At 37.9% G+C, this 25,707-nt stretch overlaps 1 protein-coding gene across 2 annotated transcripts in view; it reads right to left on the bottom strand.

The window, feature by feature from the left end:
* The window catches only part of FAM169A (family with sequence similarity 169, member A), an 83,189-nt gene that overhangs the window by 47,490 nt on the left and 9,992 nt on the right, over positions 1–25,707 (bottom strand). For both annotated transcript variants that reach the window (XM_011959246.1, XM_011959247.1), the window contains exons 2-5: positions 9,802–9,936; positions 8,660–8,759; positions 7,577–7,662; positions 3,067–3,238 (exon numbers count right to left, since the gene is read on the bottom strand). In XM_011959246.1, the coding sequence (XP_011814636.1) occupies positions 3,067–3,238; positions 7,577–7,662; positions 8,660–8,759; positions 9,802–9,936 (493 nt within the window). The remainder of the gene's footprint in view (positions 1–3,066; positions 3,239–7,576; positions 7,663–8,659; positions 8,760–9,801; positions 9,937–25,707) is intronic.

The raw sequence follows: 25,707 nt of genomic DNA, 5'->3' as shown, positions 1-25,707 counted from the left end.
TCAGGGAATACGTAATTTTTACAGTCTGTATGTAAGGAATAACAATAAGATAATGCCCAAACTTGAAACTATAGAGTCTGAAAATTAACCTACTAAGAATAAATCATAAAAGCATTTGACCCAAAATATTAATATATAAATGAGTAGCTGAAGAGTTTTGAATTTTCTTAATTTTGCCTATTGAGAAATAATCTTTATTCCTAGATAGCATCATGTCTCAGGGTCATACACTGGGGCTTTGATGACAAAACACTACATGCATTTGCTCTTAATCTTCTCAAGACTGCAAGAAATAAATCTTCCTTTACTATCTATCATAGTCTTTCAACTTACCTACCTTTCTCTCAAATTCAACTTTTTTTTGAAAACCAGCCCTGAGACCAAGGATTTCTGCCCACAGATAGTCCCCACTTCTAACTACAGAATTCAGAAAACTTTAGAGCCAAAAAAAGTCTCAATGATCATCTGTGGTCAAGCCTAATTCCCTTATTGAAAGGAGAAAAGTAAAAGCCAAAAAAGACTGTTACACAACTTACAAGTTAATGGCAATACTATAACAAAACCCAAAATCTCTTTGATACTAATATTTGATTTTGTCTTAAGATAATTTCTGAGTTGTACAGTAGACTAAATAGGGAAGTTTCCAAAGAACAGATTGACTTGCCTGAAAAAGCTGTTCCAATTGTTTCATTAATAATTTCTTCAAACTCAAACTCATCAGCAGTCTTGAGGTATGCAAATGAAAAAGAATAGAGCCGGGCGTGGTGGCTCAAGCCTGTAATCCCAGCACTTTGGGAGGCCGAGACGGGTGGATCACGAGGTCAGGAGATCGAGACCATCCTGGCTAACACGATGAAACCCCGTCTCTACTAAAAAAATACAAAAAACTAGCCGGGCGAGGAGGCGGGCACCAGTAGTCCCAGCTACTCGGGAGGCTGAGGCAGGAGAATGGCGTAAACCCGGGAGGCGGAGCTTGCAGTGAGCTGAGATCTGGCCACTGCACTCCAGCCCGGGCGACAGAGCGAGACTCCATCTCAAAAAAAAAAGATTTTATCTTTTTGCTACCAGTGTAGAAAAAAGTATTATACATATATCAGTATATATGAAATAGATGTTTATATAATACATACTTTATGTTTACATACTTTATATAACTATACCTTTATATATATATAAATGGGATATATATATCCTTTATATATATCCCTTTAAATATATATATCCCTTTATATATATAATATATATCCCATATATATAATATCCCTTGTGTATATATATCCCTTTATATATGTATCAGAAATACTTCCATCACAAGGTGTTTAGTATTTGTTCTGGACAATTTCTCTAAAATATTTAAATTATGTTTAGGTTTCCTTTGTAGAAAAAACATTTCCAGCCTGAATTAAATGGCTACTGATTCAAAGGCTAGTATAAGCACACCTAACTCCATTGTTATCTGGTACAATGGGAAAAGAACTAAAATAAATAGTAAAGATGTAAGACAATTAGAGAAGTATGGAAGGTACTAAAAGTGGCATATACAGTGGCACCTGGAAACTCCAGGCTATAAAATAGTTAACTACTAGAACAAGCAGAAACAGAGGCCAAATGCCAGAGGAGAAGGAGCCTCAACATGCTTATGAAGAGCACACTCCTGCAGTTAAATACTGATCAGAAATACTAAATAGGAAGGCTGTGCCTTTTACTTGTGTGTCTTTCACAGAAAGAAGCCCTCAATAAAAAAGTATAAACTAGTTGTGCTCCAAATGTCTACGAGGTAGTTTCAGGTAGGAAATTCCCCTGGAGCCAGTATTAGGAACAAAAAGCCTCCAATTCCCACAGGAATTGCCTTATATAAAATAAAGCTTAAAATAATTAATTCACATCCCAACTCCAAAAATTAAAACATTTAAAAACAACAAAGTGAGACAAAGTGATGTCTTTTCTGCAATGCACACTAAATTTCCATTGAACACCCTTTTTCCTCACGTATAATCAGTATTTTTCTGAAGTTACAAAAATTACTGGTTCTATTTCAAATTTATACAAGAACAAAGACAATAAAGGGCACCCAAAGCATTTACCTAAAGAAAAACCATTTTAAACTACACATCAGTTTTTCACTCTTGGGGAAAAAATGACCTTTCTTTAACTGACTATATGCACTAATTCTCATCACAAATGTGTACTAATTATGGGATCAAGGTATCAAAAACAACTGTTCATCAGATCAGCAGTTAATCTGGTAGGATCTTTAGACTGGATGTGACCAGAAGAGCTAAGTTTGGAAAATCTAAAATGGAAATAAAAAGAAACTAAGTGTATTTTCTGCGAAAGGTCTTTTGGTCAAGGCACAGAACAACGCAGACTTTGTTCTTTGATGGTAACAAGGTGTGGGTTGTATGTGCACACAGAGTAAGTAGGTTAGAGCTTCCCAGCTCCAGCTGCTCTAGGGAGCTGAATGAATGGGAGGACAGGTAAAGCAGGCATGAGGTTGCACTATTTTTTAAGGATAGGGTATAGTTGGCTCTTACAATCAGAAACCCAAACTTTAGAGTAACAATTTCAAAGCTGTTTGTATTTACTAAATATATTAAAGCATTTTGTTTTTCTTGGTAATTAGCCAAGTTGCTCTTTCATATGTCAGGCTGAATGAGGTGTGCTATGCAGAAACAGGCTATGCATCTGGGTCACAGGTAGACTGGGGTTTTAGAAGGAGCCTGTTACAGTAACAGCAACGGGAATCAAAGTAAACAACAACTTTTGAAAATGTGAGCACAAGAAGATAGCCAAATATGAGTCTCAACGTACAACTGGGTCTCCATATATGTGAAGAAATCTTCTTCAGGATCAAATGTTTATTTTTATTTTGTTTTTTTCAAAACACTTTCCCAACAATCCTCACGGTCATAGGATGGTAGAATCAAAGTACTCCCAGGAAATACTAAGTAAAATCACCTCAATTTGCATGCCAGAGATTAATTTAACAGAGATATTGATACAGTTGGAGGGGTCTAAAATGGAGATTTCCATAATACACAGTTTAAATAACTTTTAAAGACTCACCTGTAGGCTTAACTGAATAAAACCCAATGGCCTCTCCTTTCTTCCACAGAATCTTAGCATAATCAGTACTGCTATGACACAGGAATGGGATCTCATTTCTCTCCATTTCCTGTTTTCTATAAATAATTCGATTCAGAACATACAGAACCACTCTCTCCCCAAGAGTGCTCACCTACAAAGAGAGTCAAACACCAGGCACAGCAGTTATAATATGCACCAATCACAAGATGCTATTTACTTTGCTCCCTGCTCCCATACCTCATACTGGCATTCAAAGCACTTCAAATGCATTCAAAACAATTTGCAAAACATTTTATTACCACAGAGATGAGACTAATCATTCACTCAGATTACAATCCATTTCCACAGACACGTATTATGCATAGAATACTCCCTTTCAACAAAATTCTAAATCGGGCAAAACAGGCCCCCAATGTACCAATTCCTAGCATCTCTTTCAGCACTCACCATCTTCTTTCTGCTTCCAGCTGCCCAGATCCAGGGTCTTACCAAGCCTAATCACAGCCCTCACTATAGTAAACTACTTCAACTGATTTTCAGTTTCCCATTTTAAAAAAAAGGGCAGCTTAGTGTTATCCCCTGAACACTTTAAGAACAATTACATCATTTGGTGAGGTAAGCCACAATTATGCTCTTGGGAAAGAAAGGTGTCTCATCTTTTCCTGGTAAAATGTTCATTTAATAGCCCTATCTTTGCTGTCAACAAAGACAGGGACACCAAAGTCTAATAAAAACATACTTAGGGAAGTAATAGAACAGAAACAGAGCCTCACTTCCTACACACATGGTCACAGGGACCCCACCAACACTCAGGACTTTACAAAATCAAATAGTGAGGTGTTCCTCATACACAGGCCAGTGGGGTGGCTCATGCCTGTAACCCCAGCACTTTGGGAAGCTGAGGTGGAGGATCGCTTCAGCTCAGGAGTTTGAGACCAGCCTGGGCAACATGGCAAAACCCACCGGTCTCTACAAAAAAATATAAACATTAGCCGGGTGTGGCTGTGCACACCTGTAGTCCTAGCTACTCAGGAGGCTAAAGTGGGAGGATCACTTGAGCACAGAGATTGAGGTTGCAGTGAGCTGTGATTGCACCACAGCACTCCAGCCTGGGCAAGAGAGTAAGACCATGTCTCAAAAAAAAAAAAAAAAAAAAAGTCTGTATATAAGCCTATTTTCCCCCAGGTCTCTTAAAAGAAAACAAGTTCAGCCTCTAATTAGTTTAGTGAATAGAGAAAGATTGACCATATACATATACTACTCTCAAAAATACCCCAGGCAGGGGATCTCACATACCAAACACAGGAAATAGCAGCTGACTAGCAAAAGCTTCCAAGGCAACCCATTCCTTCCCTGAACCCACAGTTCTGATCAACAACAATTCTTCCTTATTCAGAGCTGAAATCTATTTCTCAAAGACTAATTTTGATATTGTGCAGCCACACAGCCTATAAATATTGGAAGATAGAGCCAAGATGTTTCCCTAAATTTCACACCAACGTTAAACATGGTTAAAAATGAAGGAAAAGGCTAATCTAACACAATTTGGGATACTCTTGCCATTTCAGTCCTCTCTCTTGAAATTGCTCCAGATCCGTAACATCTCTCTTCATGTTTGGAACGTGGATTTCATAAAGATATTTTGAAGGTGCTGCTGAGACAATGGGGCTTTTCTATATAAACAAAGTTTTCATTAGCTTTTTTGCTTATCTGGATTTTACTGCTAATTAACTAAAGCCCAATACTTTTTCATATGTACTATTGTTTTGGTTTGGTGTTCATGGTGTACAGTTAACTTTTTGAACCTATAGGTATTACATTTCTCCTTATTTAATTTTATTATGTTAGATCTTTCTCTTTGTTTCTTCAATCTGACCTTCACAGATTAGCTCCTCCATTCAGCACTGTGACATGCAGAATTGATAAGCATGCCTCTAAGTCACTGACAAAATGAAGAACACAATGGACAACGTTTTGCAGCATGCTATTGAGGACCTCCCTTCCATATAATTGAGCATCAGATTCCAGGTACACAGAGGTTTATAAAAATAAAGCCACTTGCTCCAAGTCAAGTGTTTGTTAAGTACAAAAATAGTTACACCCTCCTGTAACTTTACCAACCAATTTTTCCTTACTGGCCAGGATTTGACTGGAATAGCATTCCCCCTTCACTGATTTCTCTATTTAAGAGGGAATGGAGGCCAGGAGTGGTGGCTCATACCTGTAATCCCAGCACTGTGGGAGGCCAAGGCGGGTGATCACTTGAGGTCAGGAGTTCGAAACCAGCCTGGCCAACATGGCGAAACCACATCTCTACTAAAAATACAAAAATTACCTGGGCAAGGTGGCACACGCCTGTAGTCCCAGCTACTCGGGAGGCTAAAGCAAGAGAACTGCTCGAACCCAGGAGGTGGAGGTTACAGTGAGCCGAGATCACGCCACTGCACTCCAGCCTGGGCAACAGTCTGTGTCAAACAAAAAAAAAGAAGAAAGGGAATGTTGTCCCTAAGGTAACTAAGGCTGAAGAAGTCCTAACAGCTGTAGTCTTATTTTTGGTTTTGACTCCTCCTCTTTTCCCAATCCATATCTGGAGGTTTCATAGTTTCTCCACTTGAATAGGAAAAGCTACAATATACCATCATATTAAGATTTTCTCTTCTCCTTCTCCATCCTTTAGCCTTCATATCTGTAATGTGCCAAACCTCGGTCATGTTAAAACACGTCAAAATGTTTACTTTCTTGACATACATACTTCCTTTCACTATCAGAACTGTTTCTGAGAACAAATTATACTCCTTTATTGCTATCTACTCCTCCAATTTTACAGCTTTATGCAGGGATTTAATTCCCTCCTCCCCTTCAGTTTTTGTTCAACGTTTCTTATCAGATTGGCAGATAACCAGGTATACACATTCTCCTAGCCTTCAGCAGATGGGCCTACCACTTTGGGAATCTTAAGGTCCACTGAAGAATTAATGCAATATTCAAAAGTTACTAATACTTAATAATAGTAAGTGTGTTATTCTCTTATTCTCCCATCTCTTTCAAGGTTCCCAACTCAAAGGAAAAAAAATAAAAACACCCTAGTAACCTGCAAGTTTCTTCAGTTTCTTTTTTTCCTGCTGCCGCTGCCCCTTTAAGCAAACATCAAGTTTTGCTTTACTGTGAATTGGAGCAACGGGATCAAAGTTTCTTGATATGCTTTTCTTGTTTCTTCTGATTGGTTCAACTGCCCACAAAAAAATGAACAGTAGCTGGCACCCTGTGAATGTGACAAGTTTTTACAGACTTGGCTCATCCTAGAAGTATTCTAAAGGAAGAATATCAAGACACATAAATATTTCTGTTGAATTCATCCTCCTGTTGGCCGGGCGTGGTGGCTCATGCCTGTAATCCCAGCACTTTGGGAGGCTGAGGCGGGTGGATCACTTGAAGTCGGGAGTTCGAGACCAGACGGACCAACATGAAGAAACCCCGTCTCTACTAAAAATACAAAATTAGCCCAGCATGGTGGCGCATGCCTGTAATCCCAGTTTCTCGGGAGACTGAGGCAGGAGAATCGCTTGAACCCAGGAAGCGGAGGTTGTGGTGAGCCGAGATTGCACCATTGCACTCCAGCCTGTGAAACGAGAGCGAAACTCCACTCCAAAAAAAAAAAAAAAAATTCATGATCCTCATCAAGGGTCTCTTTTAGGATTAATTAACGAGAAACTCTATACTTAATTAATGAATAGTACTGCTTCTCCAAAAAGTCAGTATTCTTGTTAAGTAAGCAAAGTCTAATGCACTTCTACCAAGTCAGTTTCCTATTTCTCCAATATTATAAATCTCACTCTTCCAGCCACCAAAGATTTCATCTTTTTTTTATTATGCTCTGCCTCCTCAAATATGTTACATCTTGGTTTCTATGGATTTTCCACATCCTGTCCTATTTATCCTCCAATAACTAGAGCACCAGAGATGTCTCTTAAACCCTTTCATCTCTGGCATGAAAACCAGCTTCCTTCCTGTAACACTCTTCAGCTGGCTGGCTTCTACTATAACCCTGCAGAGGCTGGAAGCTTGTTCTCTCCTGAACCTGGCCATTCCACTGTTAGGAACACTGTACAGACCACCTGAGGAGGCCCTACTAATAAACAAGTTTCCTGGTCAGTCTCTCCTAGAGACAGAAGCCAAACAATTACATAAAGAGAACTAGCTTTTCCTCTAACAAATAAGAAAATCAGAAGCTAAAGTGGTTTAAGGGAGCCAAAGCTCAACTGACCCGTAGATATTCATTCTTCCTCACCCAATCTCAGATACTTATAGAATCACATAAAAATAGAGGAAGCCCAACCTGAATGCTGGCTTCTTCATAAGAATGAAATTCTAGAGTTTACCAGAACCTGATTATTTTTAAATAGGGAAGAGGTCAAAAACTATCACTGTTTACAGGAAACACTGTGAAATGGCCTCAAAAGAAACACTCAAAATTAGAGGATCTTGTTACCTGCTTAAGCCCCTCTCTTGAAGGAACAGATGTTTTCACAATATCATCAATAGCCCACCACTGATCAGCAAGGTAAAGTGCCACAGCTAAAAGAGAATAAATAATCATTAACACCTGAGTTTTAAAGTACACTTTTAGACTTAATAAGGCCACATTGTACTATAAAGTATCCATATACTTTATATTTGAATATCTATATAAAACTTACCAAATACTAATATTGTACTTTATAGCCTCATTTACACCATTTTTATTTTATTTCATTGATATGGTTTGGCTGCATCCCCACCCAAATCTCATCTTGAACTGTAATCCCCATAATTCCTACATGTAGCGGGAGGGACCCGGTGGGAGGTGATTGGATCATGGCGGCGTGGGGGGGTCCCCATTATCACGAGATCTGATGGTTTTATAATGTTTGACTGTTCCTCCTTCACATGCGCACACACACACTATCTTGCCTGCCACCATGTAAGATGTGCCTGCTTCCCCTTCTGCCATGATTGCAAGTTTCCTGTGGCCTCCCCAGCCATGCGGAACTGTGAGTCAATTTTTAATTTTTTTTTTTTGGAGATGGAGTTTCACTCTTGTTGCCCAGGCTAGAGTGCAATGGTGTGATTTTGGCTCACTGCAACCTCTGCCTCTTGGGTTCAAGCGATTCTCCTGCCTCAGCCTCCAAAGTAGCTGGGATTACAGGCATACACTACCATACCCAGCTAATCTTGTATTTTTAGTAGAGATGGGGTTTCACCATGGTGGTCAGGCTGGTCTCGAACTTCTGACCTCAGGTGATCCACCCACCTCAACCTCCCAAAGTACCAGGATTACAGGCATGAGCCATCACGCCTGGCTCTGAGAGTCAATTAAATCTCTTTTCGTTATAAATTACCCAGTCTCAAGAAGTTCTTTATAGCAGTATGAGAAAATTTAGCTATACGCAATTAAGAATTACATTTTCCTAAAATTACAATTTGAAACACTTTTTCTAAAAAAACAAATTCCTTCATGTAGCTACCTTTTAAATACGTTTCTAACAGTTTGGAGAAAAATTTCTTAATTTATATAAATTAAGCAAAAAGAGACCTGTCAGTGAATCTTCAGGTGCAAAGAGAGCAAGAATTTTCTGGGTCTGATCTCCACCGTAAAGAGGTACAAAGCCTACATTTGACAGGCTAATAGGAATCTGAAATGACGAATTGATAAAAATTAGTGAACAGTCTGTTAAGAAAATACATTTAAAAAAATATTTTATCAAGGTAGTAAACTTTTCCTATGTTAATTTTAATTAACTTTATTTTCTAGTCTCTAAAAAAAAGAGTAAATCAGATAGACTTCCCTTTTGGAATAATTTTATTGTCTTAGGGAAAATATGAAAAGTTGTTTCAATAAATATTATGTTCTAGTCACATATCTGAATAAAAACCAAAGCTATAATATGGCCCACAAAGTCATTAAAAAACAACTATAATTTATTATCTGTTATTTAGACTACTTGAGGAAGACATCCCATTTTCTAGTTAAAAAAAAAAAAAAGCAGTCAAGTAAATTAATTTTTCTGGAAAGATACATGCTATTAATATGCTTTAATATTTTTTTGCCTTCACTTAATTCAACACTTATTCCCTATTTAGAGATAACATTACAATTCAGAGAATTATAAAAATACTGGTGCTGGGGAAGACTCAAGAATTAAGTATTTCCAGAAGAAAAATCCGAGGCCTAGAGAGGTTAAGGAATTTGTCCACCACAGTTCACAGTGAAACTCTAATGATTCCAAGTCTAATGATCTTTCTATCACAAAATATCATAATTTACTGACTAGAAAATTTTATTTTACTTTTTTAGAAAAAGGAAGATTCATGGCACAAAAAATGCGTAGTTTAGTATTTTGCTGATTTTTTAATTAAAAAATTTTCTAAACTCACAAATTCCAAATCTAAAGTAAATCTGAAGTAGCTCAAATATAGTAAACAGTCTTAGCAAAACTGGTGAACTTCTCACATATAATTTTAAAGACATAAAGTCAAGTAGCAATAACCTGTGGAGTTTGTCTTTTTAAAAACTGATCAATCAATATTTATCCATTTTACTGAACAGATTTCTGTAAAGATTTCAAAAATTAATGATTAACACTTAAAATGGATTTTTTTAAAAAAGGATATTTATTTAATGTATAAACTGGACTGAAAAGATTGATGACAAACAATCACTGCAGAACACCTTACCGTAATATTGAGAAGAGAAAAACACTCTGGATTTTCAGGGTCCCCACACCTTAAATCTGACATGTAATCTTCAGCAGAATTTTCCAATTCCTCATGGCTGCAATTTTCCAGCATATCCACAGGGAATGCCATCCTCTTTAACAAACAATATGGAACAAACGATTCAGAATATGAAATGCCATCTTCCTTTACTCACAGAAAATAAATTTTACTACAATGTTGCCATATTTTGTTGTAACAAGATCTTTCTGTTTCACTATGCCCACAGACTACAACTTGAACCTGCTGATTTAACCATGGATGTCAAAAAGAAAACTTTCAAACATTATTCATTTGTATTAAAAACAGGCAATGAAATAAACAGATACTTCCTTAAATAATAAATATGGTCACACAGGCATAGGACATATTTATATGTACATACACACAAAAATACACATATAAAATATACTCTCATAAACCACTCAACATAAAAGCCACTGTGAAAGTACACAAGGGAACTTTTTGGAATAATGAAAATGTTCCAGATTGTGACGATAGCTGCACAACCCTATAAATTTCAAACAAAAAATCTAAAAAATCACCACAGGCACAGTGGCTCACATCTGTAATCCCAGCACTTTGGGGGGCTGAGGCAGGTGGATCATGGGGTCAGGAGTTCAAGGCCAGCCTGGCCAAGACAGTGAAACCTCGTCTCTACTAAAAATACAAAAATTAGTCAGGCATGGTGGCAGGTGCCTGTAATCCCAGCTACTGGGGAGGCTGAGGCAAGAGAATCACTTGAACCCGGGAGGTGGAGGTTGCAGTGAGCCAAGATCGCACCACTGCACTCCAGCCTGGATGAAAGAGTGAGTGTCTCAAAAAAAAAAAAAAAATCACTGAATTGTATGGTTGCAATAGATGAATGTTATGGTATATAAGTTATATTTCTCATATATATAGCTTTTTTTTTTTTTTTTTTCAGATAGGATTTCGCTCTGTGGCCCAGGCTTAAGTGCATTGGTGCAATCGTTGTTCTATGCAACCTTGAACTCTTGGGCTCAAGAGATCTTCTGCCTTGGCCTCCCAAAGTGCTGGGATTACAGACACTGAGCCACTATGCCAGGCCTATATAGCTGGGTTTTTTTTGTTGTTGTTGTTATTTGTTTTTTAAGCCAGATCTTTAATGGGGAAACACTAAAGGTTTTAACACTAAAGATTAGAAACACAAGGACTCCACTACTACATAACATTATGTAAGCAATGATCAATGCAATTAGACAAGAGAAAGCAATTAGAGGCATAATAACCGGGGTGAGAGTAGGGTAGAAGCGAAGCTACTGCCATATCTATTATTTGCAAATAATATACTTAACTGAAAAATTTTTTTAAATCCATGAAAAAACTATTCCAAACCACAAGAAAATTCAGTAAAATAGGACATAAAATTAGCATACAGAAACCGGGTCTTCATATACACAACATAACAGTAAGAAGAAATAAGGGGCAGGGGGGAGGCAAAGTAAAAATAGAAAAAAAAAAAAAGTATAAATATTAGAGAAGACCTCATTTACAACAGCAAAAATCAAAATAGGCTTAAAATCAACAACAGAAACAGTACAAAATCTGTATGAGGAAAACGACAAAGCATTCCTGAAAGTGTACAAGAGGAAAGAGAAAGCATGTTCTTGGAAGCTTCAGCATCATAAAGGTACCGGATCTCCCTAACATAATCTACGAATTTAATGCAATCCTAATGAAATACCTTTAAGGTTTTATTGTTTCCTGAAGTAAGAAAAGTTGATTACAAAATTTATTTGAAAGAACAGACAAGCAAAAATAGCTAGAAGAATGCACCCTGTCAGAGATTAAAACATCTTATAAAACTTCTATAATTAAAACAATGGGATACAGGCACGTGAATAAATAAATGGAACAAGATACAGAAATACACATACCTATGGAAATTGAGTATGTAATAATAGAGACATTTCATTTGACGGGGAAAAGACTTCTTTAATAGGTAGTATTATTTCATCCGTCTATCTTATTTTTAAATGAGACATTAATTTTGCTCATTCATTTTGAACTTCTTATATTTGAAATCATTCAGCTCTTTAATGTGTTAACTCTCTTCACTCAACATTACTTCTGTGAGAAACATGAACGCTGATGCATCTATCAGTTATTTACCCATTCTACTGTTGATGAACATTTGGCTATTTCCAATATTTGGCAATTATAAATAAAGCTGCTATAAGCACTCACGCATGAGTTTTCTGGTAGACATATGTGGTCATTGTTGTTAGGTCTATATACCCAGGCTAACCAATGTTACCGAAAGGGAGACAACCCTACTGCATCCTGATGTGATGCAACAAGAAAATCAGACCTAAATCTAACCAAGCCATTAGAAAAATGTGTTAAGTGATGCCTTAAGTATGCAGTCAACCAAGTTTAGAATAACTCAGTTTCTTCCAAATATATATGACATGGAGTTTACAGAAAAAAAGTAAGATGGAAAGAAAATATCAATTAAAAGTAACTTAAAAGACATGTCAATGCATTGCAGAGGGTATCCTGATGTGCTTACTCTTGAAAATTTCCATGACAAGGCCAGGCACAGCGGCTCATGCCTGTAATCCCAGCACTTTGGAAGGCCCAACGGGGAGAATTACCTGAGCCCAGGAGTTCGATGATGCAGTGAGGTATGATCGTGCCAGCCTGGGTGACAGAGTGGGACCTTGTCTCAAAAAAAAAAAAAAAAGAAAAGAAAAATTTCCATGATAAAAAGTTAAATAAAAAATAAACATATGGGCCGGGCGCGGTGGCTCACACCTGTAATCCCAGCCCTTTGGGAGGCTGAGGCAGGCGGATCATGAGGTCAGGAGATGGAGACCATCCTGGCTAACACAGTGAAACCCCATCTCTACTAAAAACACAAAAAGTTAGCTGGCCGTCGTGGTGCATGCTTGTAGTCCCAGCTATTCAGGACGCTGAGGCAGGAGAATCGCCTGAACCCAGGAGATGGAGTATACAGTGAGCCGAGATCTCGCCACTCCAATTCAGCCTGGGTGACAGAGCAAGACTCCGTCTCAAAAAAATAAAAAATAAAAAAATAAACTTATGAGACATCAAATACTAAGCTATTAGTTCTTAAAGGAAGTATAAAGCTAGTATAGAATATCTTGTTTTAAGTTACCTAGTTTGCATTTACCCAATAACCTCTTCAATTTTTATTTAAAACAGTTTTACAAAGGGGAAGGCAGAAGATCAACTAAAAGTTACTTTCCTCTTTGAAATGACCTTCAAACTTATTTTATCACAAAAGTATTAGAAGGCAAGAAACTGAAAATCTAATGGAAATATGAGAGAAACACCAAAAAAGAGACAGGATTGACATATACCATAACAGTTAATAATTGAGTATGTTTTCCTGAATTTTGAAGATATGATGATGATAAGAGGAACTATTTTTACCCTAATCTGAAATTTAGGTCCTAAGGACTTTAAAACTTGATGTACATATGGTTGGGAGCCTAATTTTATATAAATATGTACACATTTCTAAATCAAATTGATTTTTAAAAATCAAAACTTAAAAACAGAAAGTACAAATTCATTTCAACTGTTAGTAAATGTAAATGTCTAAATTAAAGAGAAGGTAAGAAAAATTTGTGAAATGATTTGGAAGTAATACCACAAGATTTCCAGTCAACTTTTAAATAGCCTATGAATTTCAAGAGAGATCAACCAGGAGCTTATGCAAGTAAGATGTTATAGTTAGAAAAGGACCACAAAATAAAACAGTAGCTTATTGTGAAGGAAGCTTCTTTGTTGGCTTGGGCAAATATTTGTATTTCTATCAAATTCAATATGTAAAAGTAAACTACGGAAATATAATATTATGTTCTACAGTCAGATCTAACAATTCCAATGAAGATTAAAACTGTAGATGAAATTATAAACACAAAACAAATGGTCAATAGTGGATAAAAGAAGTATGACTAGGAAAACAGAACGTAATAACTGCTTTTCTTCTCTTACAGAGAAGACCCCAAATATATAATATTCAAATAATTGTATCAAAGACTCAAACATCCAAGTAAAGCACCGAGACATTTATTATACCATATCATTGACTAGATGAGGCTCAAGAGGATTAATGTCACATATTCCACTTAAATCAATTCAAAAGATTCACCTGAATATTAGCTATCAAAACAAAGTATGGATGAAACACATTTAAATTTTTCATTTACTAAGAGCAATTGTAATCTAAAGCATGAAATGGAAATTTGTATTTGAAGACTGCTTCCAGAAACTTTATCTATAAAAGCATGGTTAATCACAACCACATAAAAATAATGACAGCATAAAGAACACAAAATGGACGTAAGAGTTTGATAGAACAGCAAGTTCAAGTTCACAAGTGATTTCTTTTTCACCTACTGTTACTATGATACTATGGTTCTTAGAAGATTTTAAATGCTAATTTCATATTTAAAATTCTAAATATGCATTTTATTTTAGTTTGATCATTGAAAAGGATAAAATTCTATTAAATAAGCAAACTAGGTCATCTAAATAAAGGACCCAAAGTCATAACACACAATCAGAGAACTTTAGGGTAGGAAATAGTCTTAGAAGTCTTGGCCTCAGCCTCCCAAGTAGCTAACACCACAAGCACACACCATCACACCCAGCTAGTTTGTATTTTTTTATAGAGATGAGGTCTCCCTACGTTGCCCAGGCTGGTCTCAAACTCCTGGGTTCAAGCGATCCTTCTGCCTCAGCCTCCAGTGTGATTACAGGTGTGAGCCACTGTGTGAGGCCCTAACAGGCCTTAGATAAGAGTGGCGTACAGGCCCACCCTATCAGGTCATGGCAGGGGTGAGACTGGAACACAGGACAGGTACCCCTAAGTCCACTGATCTTTCCTCTATCTCAGTGTTGTCCAAACTTCAATAATTTGCATACCACCATCAACATTTTTCTGAGTGTCAAGTGCCTATATCACTATCTAATGTTTTTCTCAATTCACTTAAAAAAAAAAAATGCACTCCTCTCATCCCATCCCTGCTCCCCTTTTATAATTGTGATAAAATATACATAACAAAATTTACCATTTTAACCATTTTTAAGTATACAGTTCAGTATACTCACAATGTTGTGCAACCAGCACCACTATCCATCTCCAGAACTTTTTCATCACCCCAAACATGGTCTGTACCCATTAAACAATAATTCTTCATTCCTTCCTCCCACCAGCCCCTGGTAACCTCTATTTTACTTCCTGTTTATGAAATGGATTATTCTAAGAACATTTAAGTGAAATTATAGGATAACTGTCCTTTTGTGTCACATTTATGTCACTGTGCATAATGGTCACAAGGTTCGTCCACGTTGTAGCATGTATCAGAATCTCAACTCACCTTTTTAGAATTTTAACCCTAAACTATTAAGACTTGCGTGCAACAATAAAGCGAAAAATACTAAGACCTATGAAACCACGAATTTGATATATTAGATTATACATTTTCCTAATCAGCATTAAATTTCCTACAAGTGTTCACCTGAATATAATCTTAAGATACCTACCAAATTGCCAGTAGTATGTCAGCACATTAGAAAATACGGCACTATACAAAAAGACACTACTACAGATCAAAGGCAAGTAAAACATCACTAAAGTATGAAAACAGAAATTAGTGATTCTTCATTCTCTTTTTCAAGTAAAGTTTTTTAACAGAAAAAATAACTTCTGGGCTTATTTTTATTATCGTCAAAGATTATTTTTTAATATACAAAATATTATTTAAATACAAAACAACCCTGTGTCCTGGAGTCTGACAATTTAGATACCCTTAAATTTGCATACAGAAGACCACCAGGGGAGAAACCCCTTAGTTAGATATTGTGATTTCTGAACACCGTTTAAAAACAACTGTATACATCATAGCTTTTAATATTAAAAAAACTGGAAAACACTTCCCTAATTCCAAAGACCCAGACACACACACACCTATATCTCTCTTCTAAAATATTTTTACGTTTGTAAATCTGTTCTTAAATCCATTACTTTTGTTTCCATTCTCAGTGCTAAATTTTATGTGAATTTAAAGGAAGATGAAAGAATTAGAAACTATTATTATAAATCAGTAACAGCGGCAGGTAACATTTACTGAGAAACATCCCTTTATCAGGCTTTAGAGAGACTGTCACATTTACTATATAACAAAGAACTCCTATCTGCCGCATTTGATAAATGAAGAAACAGTTTTGGAATTCAAGAGACTTGACTAACATCATACCACTAGTAAGGCTAAAGAAATATGAACCCAGGCAATCAGATATACTTTTAAATATAGTTATTTTTATTAAATATGCAAAATCAAATATAGTATTTGTCATGGTTACATAACATTTTCTTTTGTAAAATATAATGATACTATTAAATATTCTATTCACATATTACACCAGAAAGACCAGTAGAATTGTAATTCTGTGACCTAGGCTTGTGGGGTCGGCTCTGCCACTAACTAGCTTTATGACCACAGGCAAGTTACTTACCCTCTTTAGGCTTCTGTACTCTCATTGGTAACGTGATGCAACTGGACAGGATAATCCTAAAGACCTTCTCACCTCTAAATGCTTGGAATTGTTTTTTTGTTTGTTTTGGAGTCTTGGTTAATTTAAGACTATATAAACTGCTAGCCTAACAGTGGTTCTGCTACTAGTTTAGAAAGGCAGTGGAAGGGTGGTAAAGTTCCAGAGAGAAATATAGGTTGCTATGATAAATCCCTTGCTTCTCTTTTTTGTTGTTTTTTAAGCTTCTGTTCTATGTTACGTAACTGTAAAGCTGTCAGATCAAATTCTGTCAAGTACTTTATGCTCTGTCCATGAGCTAAACCAAAAGGCCTAACTAGATTCTACATGAATGAGAAAGCTTAATGTAGCCTTAAGTGAACTCATCAAAAACCTGACACAGAATGGACAGCAAAGTGTAAAAAGTGTCCAAACTAATTTACAAATTAAGCAAATGGTATGCTCATTAATCCAGGGTAAGCTGTATAAAGACATAATACCAAGACCTCTTATATAAGAGATCTAAGATCATCAGCATCTGCTATATTGTATCTACCTTTTAATAATTCCTTTTTCCCAAAAAAATTATGTATTTGACAGAATGAATGCCCTTAAGAAAAGAATGAAAAGAGTTAGAAAACAAATTTAAATTATTGTGATTTTTTTTCCCTACTTATTGTTCATTACTGGATGCCAACTATATTCTTAAAAGAGGGGAACGTATTCTACATGTTCAGCTCCTAAGTTATTTCATGATTCTTACAGGTTACTGTTATTATTTGGGGGCTTTGTGGGGAGAGGCAGATCCAAAAAAAAAAATATGTACACTACAGAGCTGAAAGAATTCTCAAGCAAAAAAAAAATAATTATCTCAACCAATCCAAGTCATGATCCTACCTCTCACAATTGTCTCTCCAACACTGAGAATAGGTTAGGTATCTAGGCAACACAATCAGCAACACTCTCAACCTTATTTCTGAACCTTATTATGATTCCTCTTGCTTCCTCCCTTTTCTGTTTTCTTTTTTTTTTGAGACGGAGTCTCGCTGTCACCCAGGCTGGAGTGCAGTGGCCGGATCTCAGCTCACTGCAAGCTCCACCTTCCAGGTTTACGCCATTCTCCTGCCTCGGCCTCCTGAGTAGCTGGGACTACAGGTGCCCACCACCTCGCCCAGCTAGTTTTCTGTATTTTTTTAGTAGAGACGGGGTTTCACCATGTTAGCCAGGATGGTCTCGATCTCCTGACCTCATGATCCACCGGTCTTGGCCTCCCAAAGTGCTGGGATTACAGGCTTGAGCCACTGTGCCCGGCCTTCTGTTTTCTAACATCATTTCTAATTAACCTGGGCCCTGTACTATATCAGTTCATCATCTTTACCTTACTTACTTTTTCTTCTATCGCTCCTGCCCCAAGGTCCTAAATGCTAGATTCCTCTAACCACTCACTCACCTTTTTCTACTATGAGAGCCGAGTTTTTGAATATGACAAAAATAACTGCTACAACTATCAAAATCTCAGATGGGCCTTAACACTGTTCAGCAATCCTTTTCTGTTTTCTGGGAAAGTAAAAACATTTAATTATGGATGGGTTACAACTGTCTATAAATTAGGTAATGGAGCAGGAAGTTGAATGGGATTCATACCTGTTGGCTCTTCTTATTTCAAGTAGGAAGCAAAACCGTCTTTTGAAGTTATAACCACTAATGCGATAGTGGACTACGTGCTGGGTTCTATTCTGAACACTTCATGTGTATTACCTGATGTAACTTTTATCAAAAACCCATGAGGTGGGTGTTTTAATTCTCTTCACTTGGCCAAAAAGGAAACAAAGACACAAAGTGGCTGAGTAACTTGTTCAAGGGCACACTACTAAGCAGCAGAGCTAGTATTTGAACCCGGCAGTCCGACTCCGATGTCCGTTTTTTTCCATCACATTGGTATGTCTGAAAGCATAGCACCTTAGGCAGCCCTAATATGGTTAAAGATTGCTTAATATATGTCAGAGGAAGTTTTCCAAGTATTCTTTCCAACTCAAGGTTTAATTCTCTCTTCCTGTACAGGAAAATGCTCCTAGATAAGAAATCATTTAAGCATGAAAGTACTGTGTATTTGGCATGTTTTAGGCCTTCAAAAGCAAAATCCAGCTATATTGCAAAGGATTTTGAGAGTGTGTGAAAGGTGGTATAAAATACTGGTTAAGGAAGCGTGTTCTTGAGCCAAACTGGATTACTAGCTGTGTAACCATGGGCAAATTACCTGAACATACAGAACACATAGAGGAAAATTCCTTCTGGTTGAGAAAGGAATAAACTGCTGCAACTAATAACTGAAAAATCAATCAAAATTTTTTTTTTTTTTGAGATGGAGTCTCACTCCATCGCCCAGGCTGGAGTGTAGTAGTGGGATCTCAGCTAGCTGCAGCCTTCGTCCCCCAGTTCAAGCAACTCCCCCATCTCAGCCTCCCAAGTAGCTGGTATTATAGGCACATGCCACCATGCCCAGCTAATATTTTTTGTATTTTTAGTGAAGATGGGGTTTCCCCATGTTGGTCAGGCTGGTCTCGAACTCCTGACCTCAGGTGATCTGCTCGCCTCGGCCTCCCAAAGTGCTGGGATTACAGGTGTGAGCCACCACACCCTGCCCAAAACTTTTGCATCTAAAAAGAAAAAACTCAGAGGAAATTGTAACCAATATGACTTATACAATCTAATACCTAATACAGATGAACAATGCAGTTTTTTTTTTAAGCTAAGATGTAAATAAATAGACAAAGGGCATGAACAGAAAATTCATAAAACAGGAAAACAAACATCAAAAACACTCAACCTCTTTTTTTGAAAAAATGCCTACTTACATTCGTTTTTTGCTTTGTTTTTGTTTGTTGTTAGAGACAGACTCTCACTCCGTCACCCAGGCTGCAGTACAGTGGCACGACCACAGCTCACTATAGCCTCAAACTTCTGGACTCAAAAATCCTCCTACATTAGCCTCCTGAATGGCTAAGACTACAGGCACATGCCACCACACCCAGCTAAGTTTTTTAAAAGATTAATATGCTTGTATAGCAAAGTCTGGAAGGATACATTATACTGTTAACAGTAATTACTCCTGGTAAGGTGAAGGAAGACGGAGGGCCCCAAGGGAGGAAACACAAGAGAAGAAAGTCAAATCCCCTTAGGGCCTTCTTCCTCCAGTAGCTCACTTTGCAGAGTCTCTCTTGGATACATGTGATAGGTAAAATTTGGGTTACACGCCTCCATCCTAATTCCAAGGGAGACAGAATATGAACTTTTAGTGTTCTACCCTGGGGAGGCAAAGCAGGACTCATAAGGCTAAAATGAAACTCATAAAGAGGCCAGGAGCGGTGGCTCACGCCTGTAATCCCGGCACTTCGGGAGATTGAGGCGGGTGGATCACCTGAGGTCATGAGTTTGAGAGCAGCCTGGCCAACATGGTGAAACCCCATCTCTACTAAAAATACAAAAATTAGCCGGGCATGGTAGCAGGCACCCGTAGTCCCAGCTACTGGGAAGGCCGAGGCAGGAGAATCGCTTGAACCCGGGAGGCGGAGGTTGCAGGGAGCTGAGATCACACCACTGCACTCCAGCCTGGGCGACAGAGCGAGACTCTGTCTCAAAAAAAAAAAAACAAAAAAAAAGATTATTTTCAAAGGTGCTCAACAGCTGGAACACAAAATACATACTGAATTACCACACCCAGAATGGATAACAAATCATTATCTTACTATCTATATTCTACGAGCAGGATATAGAGAATGCTACTTACATGCCTCGAAACATTTGCAGAAGTCTAACAATAAATTAATAGATATTTAAGAGAGAGAAAGAAACAGAAATGGGCTTGTAATTGAAGCTTCCACATGACCCTACTACATACCATAGTACAGTAAAGTAATACATTTGCCTGTGGAATGTGTCAGCAACTCTGGTACTTCACAACCCAGACTACTAAATACTCTACAATCAGCAGTGTACAAAGATCAGGAAGGATAAAATAAGTACTTAAATTAATAAACCATAAAATTGTGTCCATTTCAACATTGACAATATAAAATTCCTTACATTATCCTAGCTTCTCTACCACATATCTGACTATACACGGACTTTATTGAAGTTAAAAGGGGTCGGACATAGTAAACCTCCAGGATACAACCAATTTTTAAAAACAGGAGTCTAAACTATATGTTCACTGTTGTAGATATTTTTAACATTATTAGCACAGAGATTTGTCTCATTTAGAACAATGAAGACTGATGTTTTCATTTTAAAGGAAACATGTCTAACTCACACCAAAAGCAAAAACAAAACAAAACTTGGCACTTAATTTTGGCATACCATTTGCGAAATATTCTGCTGAGTCACAATCCCCACCACTACTCGACCAAACTCCCTAGTATTTTCACTAGACAACTAAGAAATATAACCATGGGCTGCCACTATGTAGCAGAGTATCTCAGCAATTTGGAAAAATGTCAGCCTCTGAACCACAGATTCTCTAATTCTGTCCTTTCGGGCCTCTCCAACTCTGCACTTGGAGCCATGGCCTCATTAACCTACTCATGCTACTCTCATGCAAACTCAGGTGGGCTTATTTACCCAGATTCAGTGCAATTCTTACCTCTCATTGGTAGCAGGCCCATGGGAAGAAAGGACAAGAGATAGTAGTCTTATTTAACTTCAAAGCATATTTACTAAATAAATGAATGACTGAATAAAAATTTGTATAAATAAACCACACACTGGTGCTAGGAGGAAGAGCTGCCACAGATGAACAAGAACATGCTGCTAGCCAAAAAGTAACAGATGGCCTTTCAACAGGCAGATAGCGGGGAAGACCCTTAAAAATAAATATGCTGAGGCCGGGCACAGTGGCTCACGCCTGTAATCCCAGCACTTTCAGAGGCTGAGGCAGGCAGAATCATGAGGTCAGGAGATCGAGACCATCATGGCTAATACGACAAAAAATTGGCCGGGCGTGGTGGCAGGCACCTGTAGTCCCAGCTACTCGGGAGGCTGAGGCAGGAGAATGGCGTGAACCCGGGAGGCAGAGGGTACAGTGAGCCAAGATCGCGCCCTCTTTTTTTTCTGTGAGACTCCGCCTCACAAAAAAAAAAAAAAAGAATATGCTGAATGGATGACTGAAAGTATACCGAGAATGGCAAGCAGTTGGATTTACCAAGAGAATTAAGGTATATAAAGACAAATGGTGGTGGAAGTACTAGGAAAATAGATTAAGGACAGAACATAGCAGGCCAAGAATCCCAGATTAAAGAGTTTAGACTTCACTTGGTATACAAGCAGCAGGCCATTAAGGGACTTCAGGCATGGAAGAGACATTCAACGCTATTCTTTAAGACAAATTATCTGACAGCTACATATAGATTGGATTGGTAGGAAGAAATGAAGGGAGATAAGTTGAGGGACTGTTATGGTAAGTACCTTGTGCATAAATCTTTTAATATACTTATCACATAACAATACATAATATATAATAATGTTCATTTTTCTTCATCTTTCTCTCCTACCAGGCTCAGAACTCCAGAGAGTAATAATCTACTTTTTCAGCACAGGTAAAAAGTGAGGATGAGCCAAATGATCAGCTATCAGCGATCTACAGGTCTACAGTTGATTACTGTCATACAGGTCTACAATTGTAGACTGTATTGTAGACTGTATTCCAATTGTAGGTCTACAATTGGAAGGTCTACTTTCCTTCCAAGCACTTACAGCTCACCTGGAGATGGAAGCTAGGAAGAAAGGTCTTAATTTACAAAAGAATAACCTCAAAATGCCATTTACAATCATTTTTTTAAACTCAGAATGTATTTTCTGATGATAACAAGAGAACCACCAAATTTACTGATTGCTTATCCTGCACCTTGCATTGTGTTGAAACACTCTACACATCTCATTCCTCGAAATGATCCTATGAATCAGGTATTCCTATACACACTTTCTCAATGAGGAGCCTCAGATGTGGAGAGGTTAAGTAAGCTGTCCAAGTTCACACAGCTAGGAAGTGGCCGAGTTCAGCTATGAGCCTACACAATCTGTCTCCAGAGGGGTTTAACCTGGTGGCCAGGTTTAAAGGTCAAGACAAAAGGCCAACATAATCCATGATGTTTCTAAGTGTAATACAATTATAGAATATAACAACCAGATTATTCAGTCACTCCTTAGGAGTTAAATGTTTTTAAACCTTCCAATAAAGTTTCTTCAGACTTTTCTATATCTGAACGCCATGACCCCTCTTCTTCAGAATTTTTAAATGGTTACTACACAATAAAAATGAAGTCAAGTGTTTTAAAGCTAAAGTTAAAAAAAAAAAATAGGAAATATAACAACTAACTGAAGGGGTGGCCTGCCCCTCCACACCTGTGGGCGTTTCTCGTTAGGTGGAACAAGAGACTTGAGAAAAGAAATGAGACACAGAGACAAAGTATAGAGAAAGAAAAAATGGGCCCAGGAGACCAGCGCTCAGCTTACAGAGGACCCACGCCGGCACTGGTCTCTGAGTTCCCTTAGTATTTATTGATAATTATCTTTACCATCTTAAAGATAAGGGAGTGGCAGGACAACAGGATCATTTTAGGGAGAAAATTAACAGTAAGACATATGAACAAAGATCTCTGTGACATGAATAAGTTCAAAGGAAAATGCTGTGCCTTGATACGCACATGCAAATATCTCCATAAACCTTTTAGCAGCACTGCGGCAAGTCCCGCCAGCAAGTCCCACCTTATGCCGTAAGGTGGTTTTCTCCTATCTCAGTAAACAGAGCATACAACCAGGTCTCACACCAAGATGTTCCATTGCCCAGGGACGGGCAGGATTTTTAACCAGCAAGCTGCATCCTGCACAGCCCAAAATCCATTAAACCTTGAGTCACCACAACACATGTCTCTTGAAGGAAAAGGCTGGGGGTAGGGTCACAGATTAACAGCATCTCAAATACAGAACATGCCGGACGCGGTGGCTCAAGCCTGTAATCCCAGCACTTTGGGAGGCCGAGACGGGCGGATCACGAGGTCAGGAGATCAAGACCATCCTGGCTAACACGGTGAAACCCCGTTTCTACTAAAAAAATACAAAAAACTAGCCGGGCGAGGTGGCGGCGCCTGTAGTCCCAGCTACTCGGGAGGCTAAGGCAGGAGAATGGCGTAAACCCGGGAGGCGGAGCTTGCAGTGAGCTGAGATCCGGCCACTACACTCCAGCCTGGGCCACAGAGCGAGACTCTGTCAAAAAAAAAAAAAAAAAAAAATCAAATACAGAACAAAACGGAGTCTCTTATGTCTACTTCTTTCTATATAGACACGGTAACAGGCTGATCTCTCTTTCTTTTCCCCACACTGACAAAGTAAAATGCCTACCCAATATATCCTTTATTTTTAATTTTTGTGGGTACATAACAGTGTATATATTTACAGGGTACATGAGATATTTCAATCCAGTATACAATGCATAATAATCACATCAGGGTAAAATCACATAAGGTCAGGTGCAGTGGCTCACACCTTTAATCCCAGCACTTTGGAAGGCCACGATGGGCAGATTACCTGAGGTTAGGAGTTCAAGACCAGCTTGGCTAACATGGTGAAACCTCGTCTCTACTAAAAATACAAAAAATTAGCCAGGTATGGTGGCGGATGCCTGTAGTCTTAACTACTCAAGAGGCTGAGGCAGAAGAACTGCCTGAACCTGGGAGGCAGGGGTTGCAGTGAGCCAGGACTGCACCACCACACCACAGGTATGCACCACCATGTTCAGCTAATTTTTTGGTATTTTTTGTAGAGATGAGGCTTCACCATGTTGCCCAGGCTGGTCTCGAATTCCTGAGCTCAAGCAATCTGTCCACCTCAGCCACCCTGTAGGCATGAGCCACGGTGCCTGGCCTCATTGTAGTTTTGATTTCCATTCTGCTGATGATCAATGATTTTGAGTACCTTTTCATATACCAGTTTGCCATTTGTATGTCTTTTTTTAGGAAATATCTACTCAGATCTTTGGCTCATTTTTTAATCAGAATATTATGTGTTTTCAACTACTGATTGTCTGAGTTCCTTATATATTCTGGTTATTAATTCCCTGTCAGATAGACAGTTTGCAGATATTTTCTCCCATTCTGTGGGTTGTCTCTTCACCTTGTTGTTTTCCTTTGCTATGCAGAAGCTTTTTAACTTGACATGATCCCACTTATCCATTTCTGCTTTGGTTGCCTGTCTTGTGGAGTACTGCTCATGCAATCTTCGCCCACTCCTATGCCCTGGAGAGTTTTCCCAATGTTTTATGTTAACAGTGTCATAGTTTGAGGTCTTAGATTCAGTTTTTAGTCCTTCTTGATTTGGTTTTTTTATATGGCAAGAGATACAGGTCTAGTTTCATTCTTCTGCAAATGGATATCCAGTATTCCCAGCACCATTTATTGAAGAGATTTTCCTTTCCCCAATATATGTTCTTGTTACCTTTGTCAAAAATGAGTTCACTGTAGATGTATAGATTTATTTCTGGGTTCTCTATTCTGTTCCATTGATCTACACGTCTGTTTTTACGCTGGTACCATGCTGTTTTGATTACTACAGCTCTGTAGTATTATTCGAGGTCAGATAATATGATTTCCCCAGTTGTGTTTTTTACTCAGGATAGCTTTGGCTATTCTGGGTCTTTTGTGGTTCCATATACATTTTAGGATTTTTTTTTTTTCTATTTCTGTGAAGAATGTCATTGGTATTTTGATAGAAATTGCATTGAATTCGTAGATTGCTTTGGGTAATATGAACATTTCAACAATATTGATTCTTCCAATATATGGACATGAAATATCTTTCCATTTTTTATGTCCTCTTCAATTTCTTGCATCAATGTTTTACAGTTTTCATTGTAGAGATCTTTTACTTCCTTGGTTAAGTTTATTCCTAGGTATTTTATTTTATTTGTCCAAATATTTCTTTAATGAGTTACTCCAAAATAGAGCTAGGGGAAAAATAAAATTCACCACATTGCACTATAGTTTTTTAATTATTCATTGCAGGACAGAGACAAATAAGAAGACCTTGAGATTTAGATGATACTAGATTAAATATGAACCATAACCAAGGTTTTTTTTAAGGAGAAATAAATTTTCCATCCAGGGATGGAAAAATATCCCATTTTTCATGGATCAGACAGTATCTGCAGTGTTTTATTCCCTTCCAAGGGGCACGTCCTAAGGAAAAAAAGGGCCAAGCGCATTGGCTCACGCCTGTAATCCCAGCACTTTGGGAGGCCGAGGCGGGCGGATCACGAGGTCAGGAGATCGAGACCATCCTGGCTAACATGGT

Source organism: Colobus angolensis, unplaced genomic scaffold, assembly GCF_000951035.1.
Source record: "Colobus angolensis palliatus isolate OR3802 unplaced genomic scaffold, Cang.pa_1.0 Scaffold49, whole genome shotgun sequence".
Classification (NCBI taxonomy): Eukaryota; Metazoa; Chordata; class Mammalia; order Primates; family Cercopithecidae; genus Colobus; species Colobus angolensis.
The sequence above is the reverse complement of the archived record's forward strand: the minus strand, read 5'-3'. Positions and strand labels throughout refer to the sequence as shown.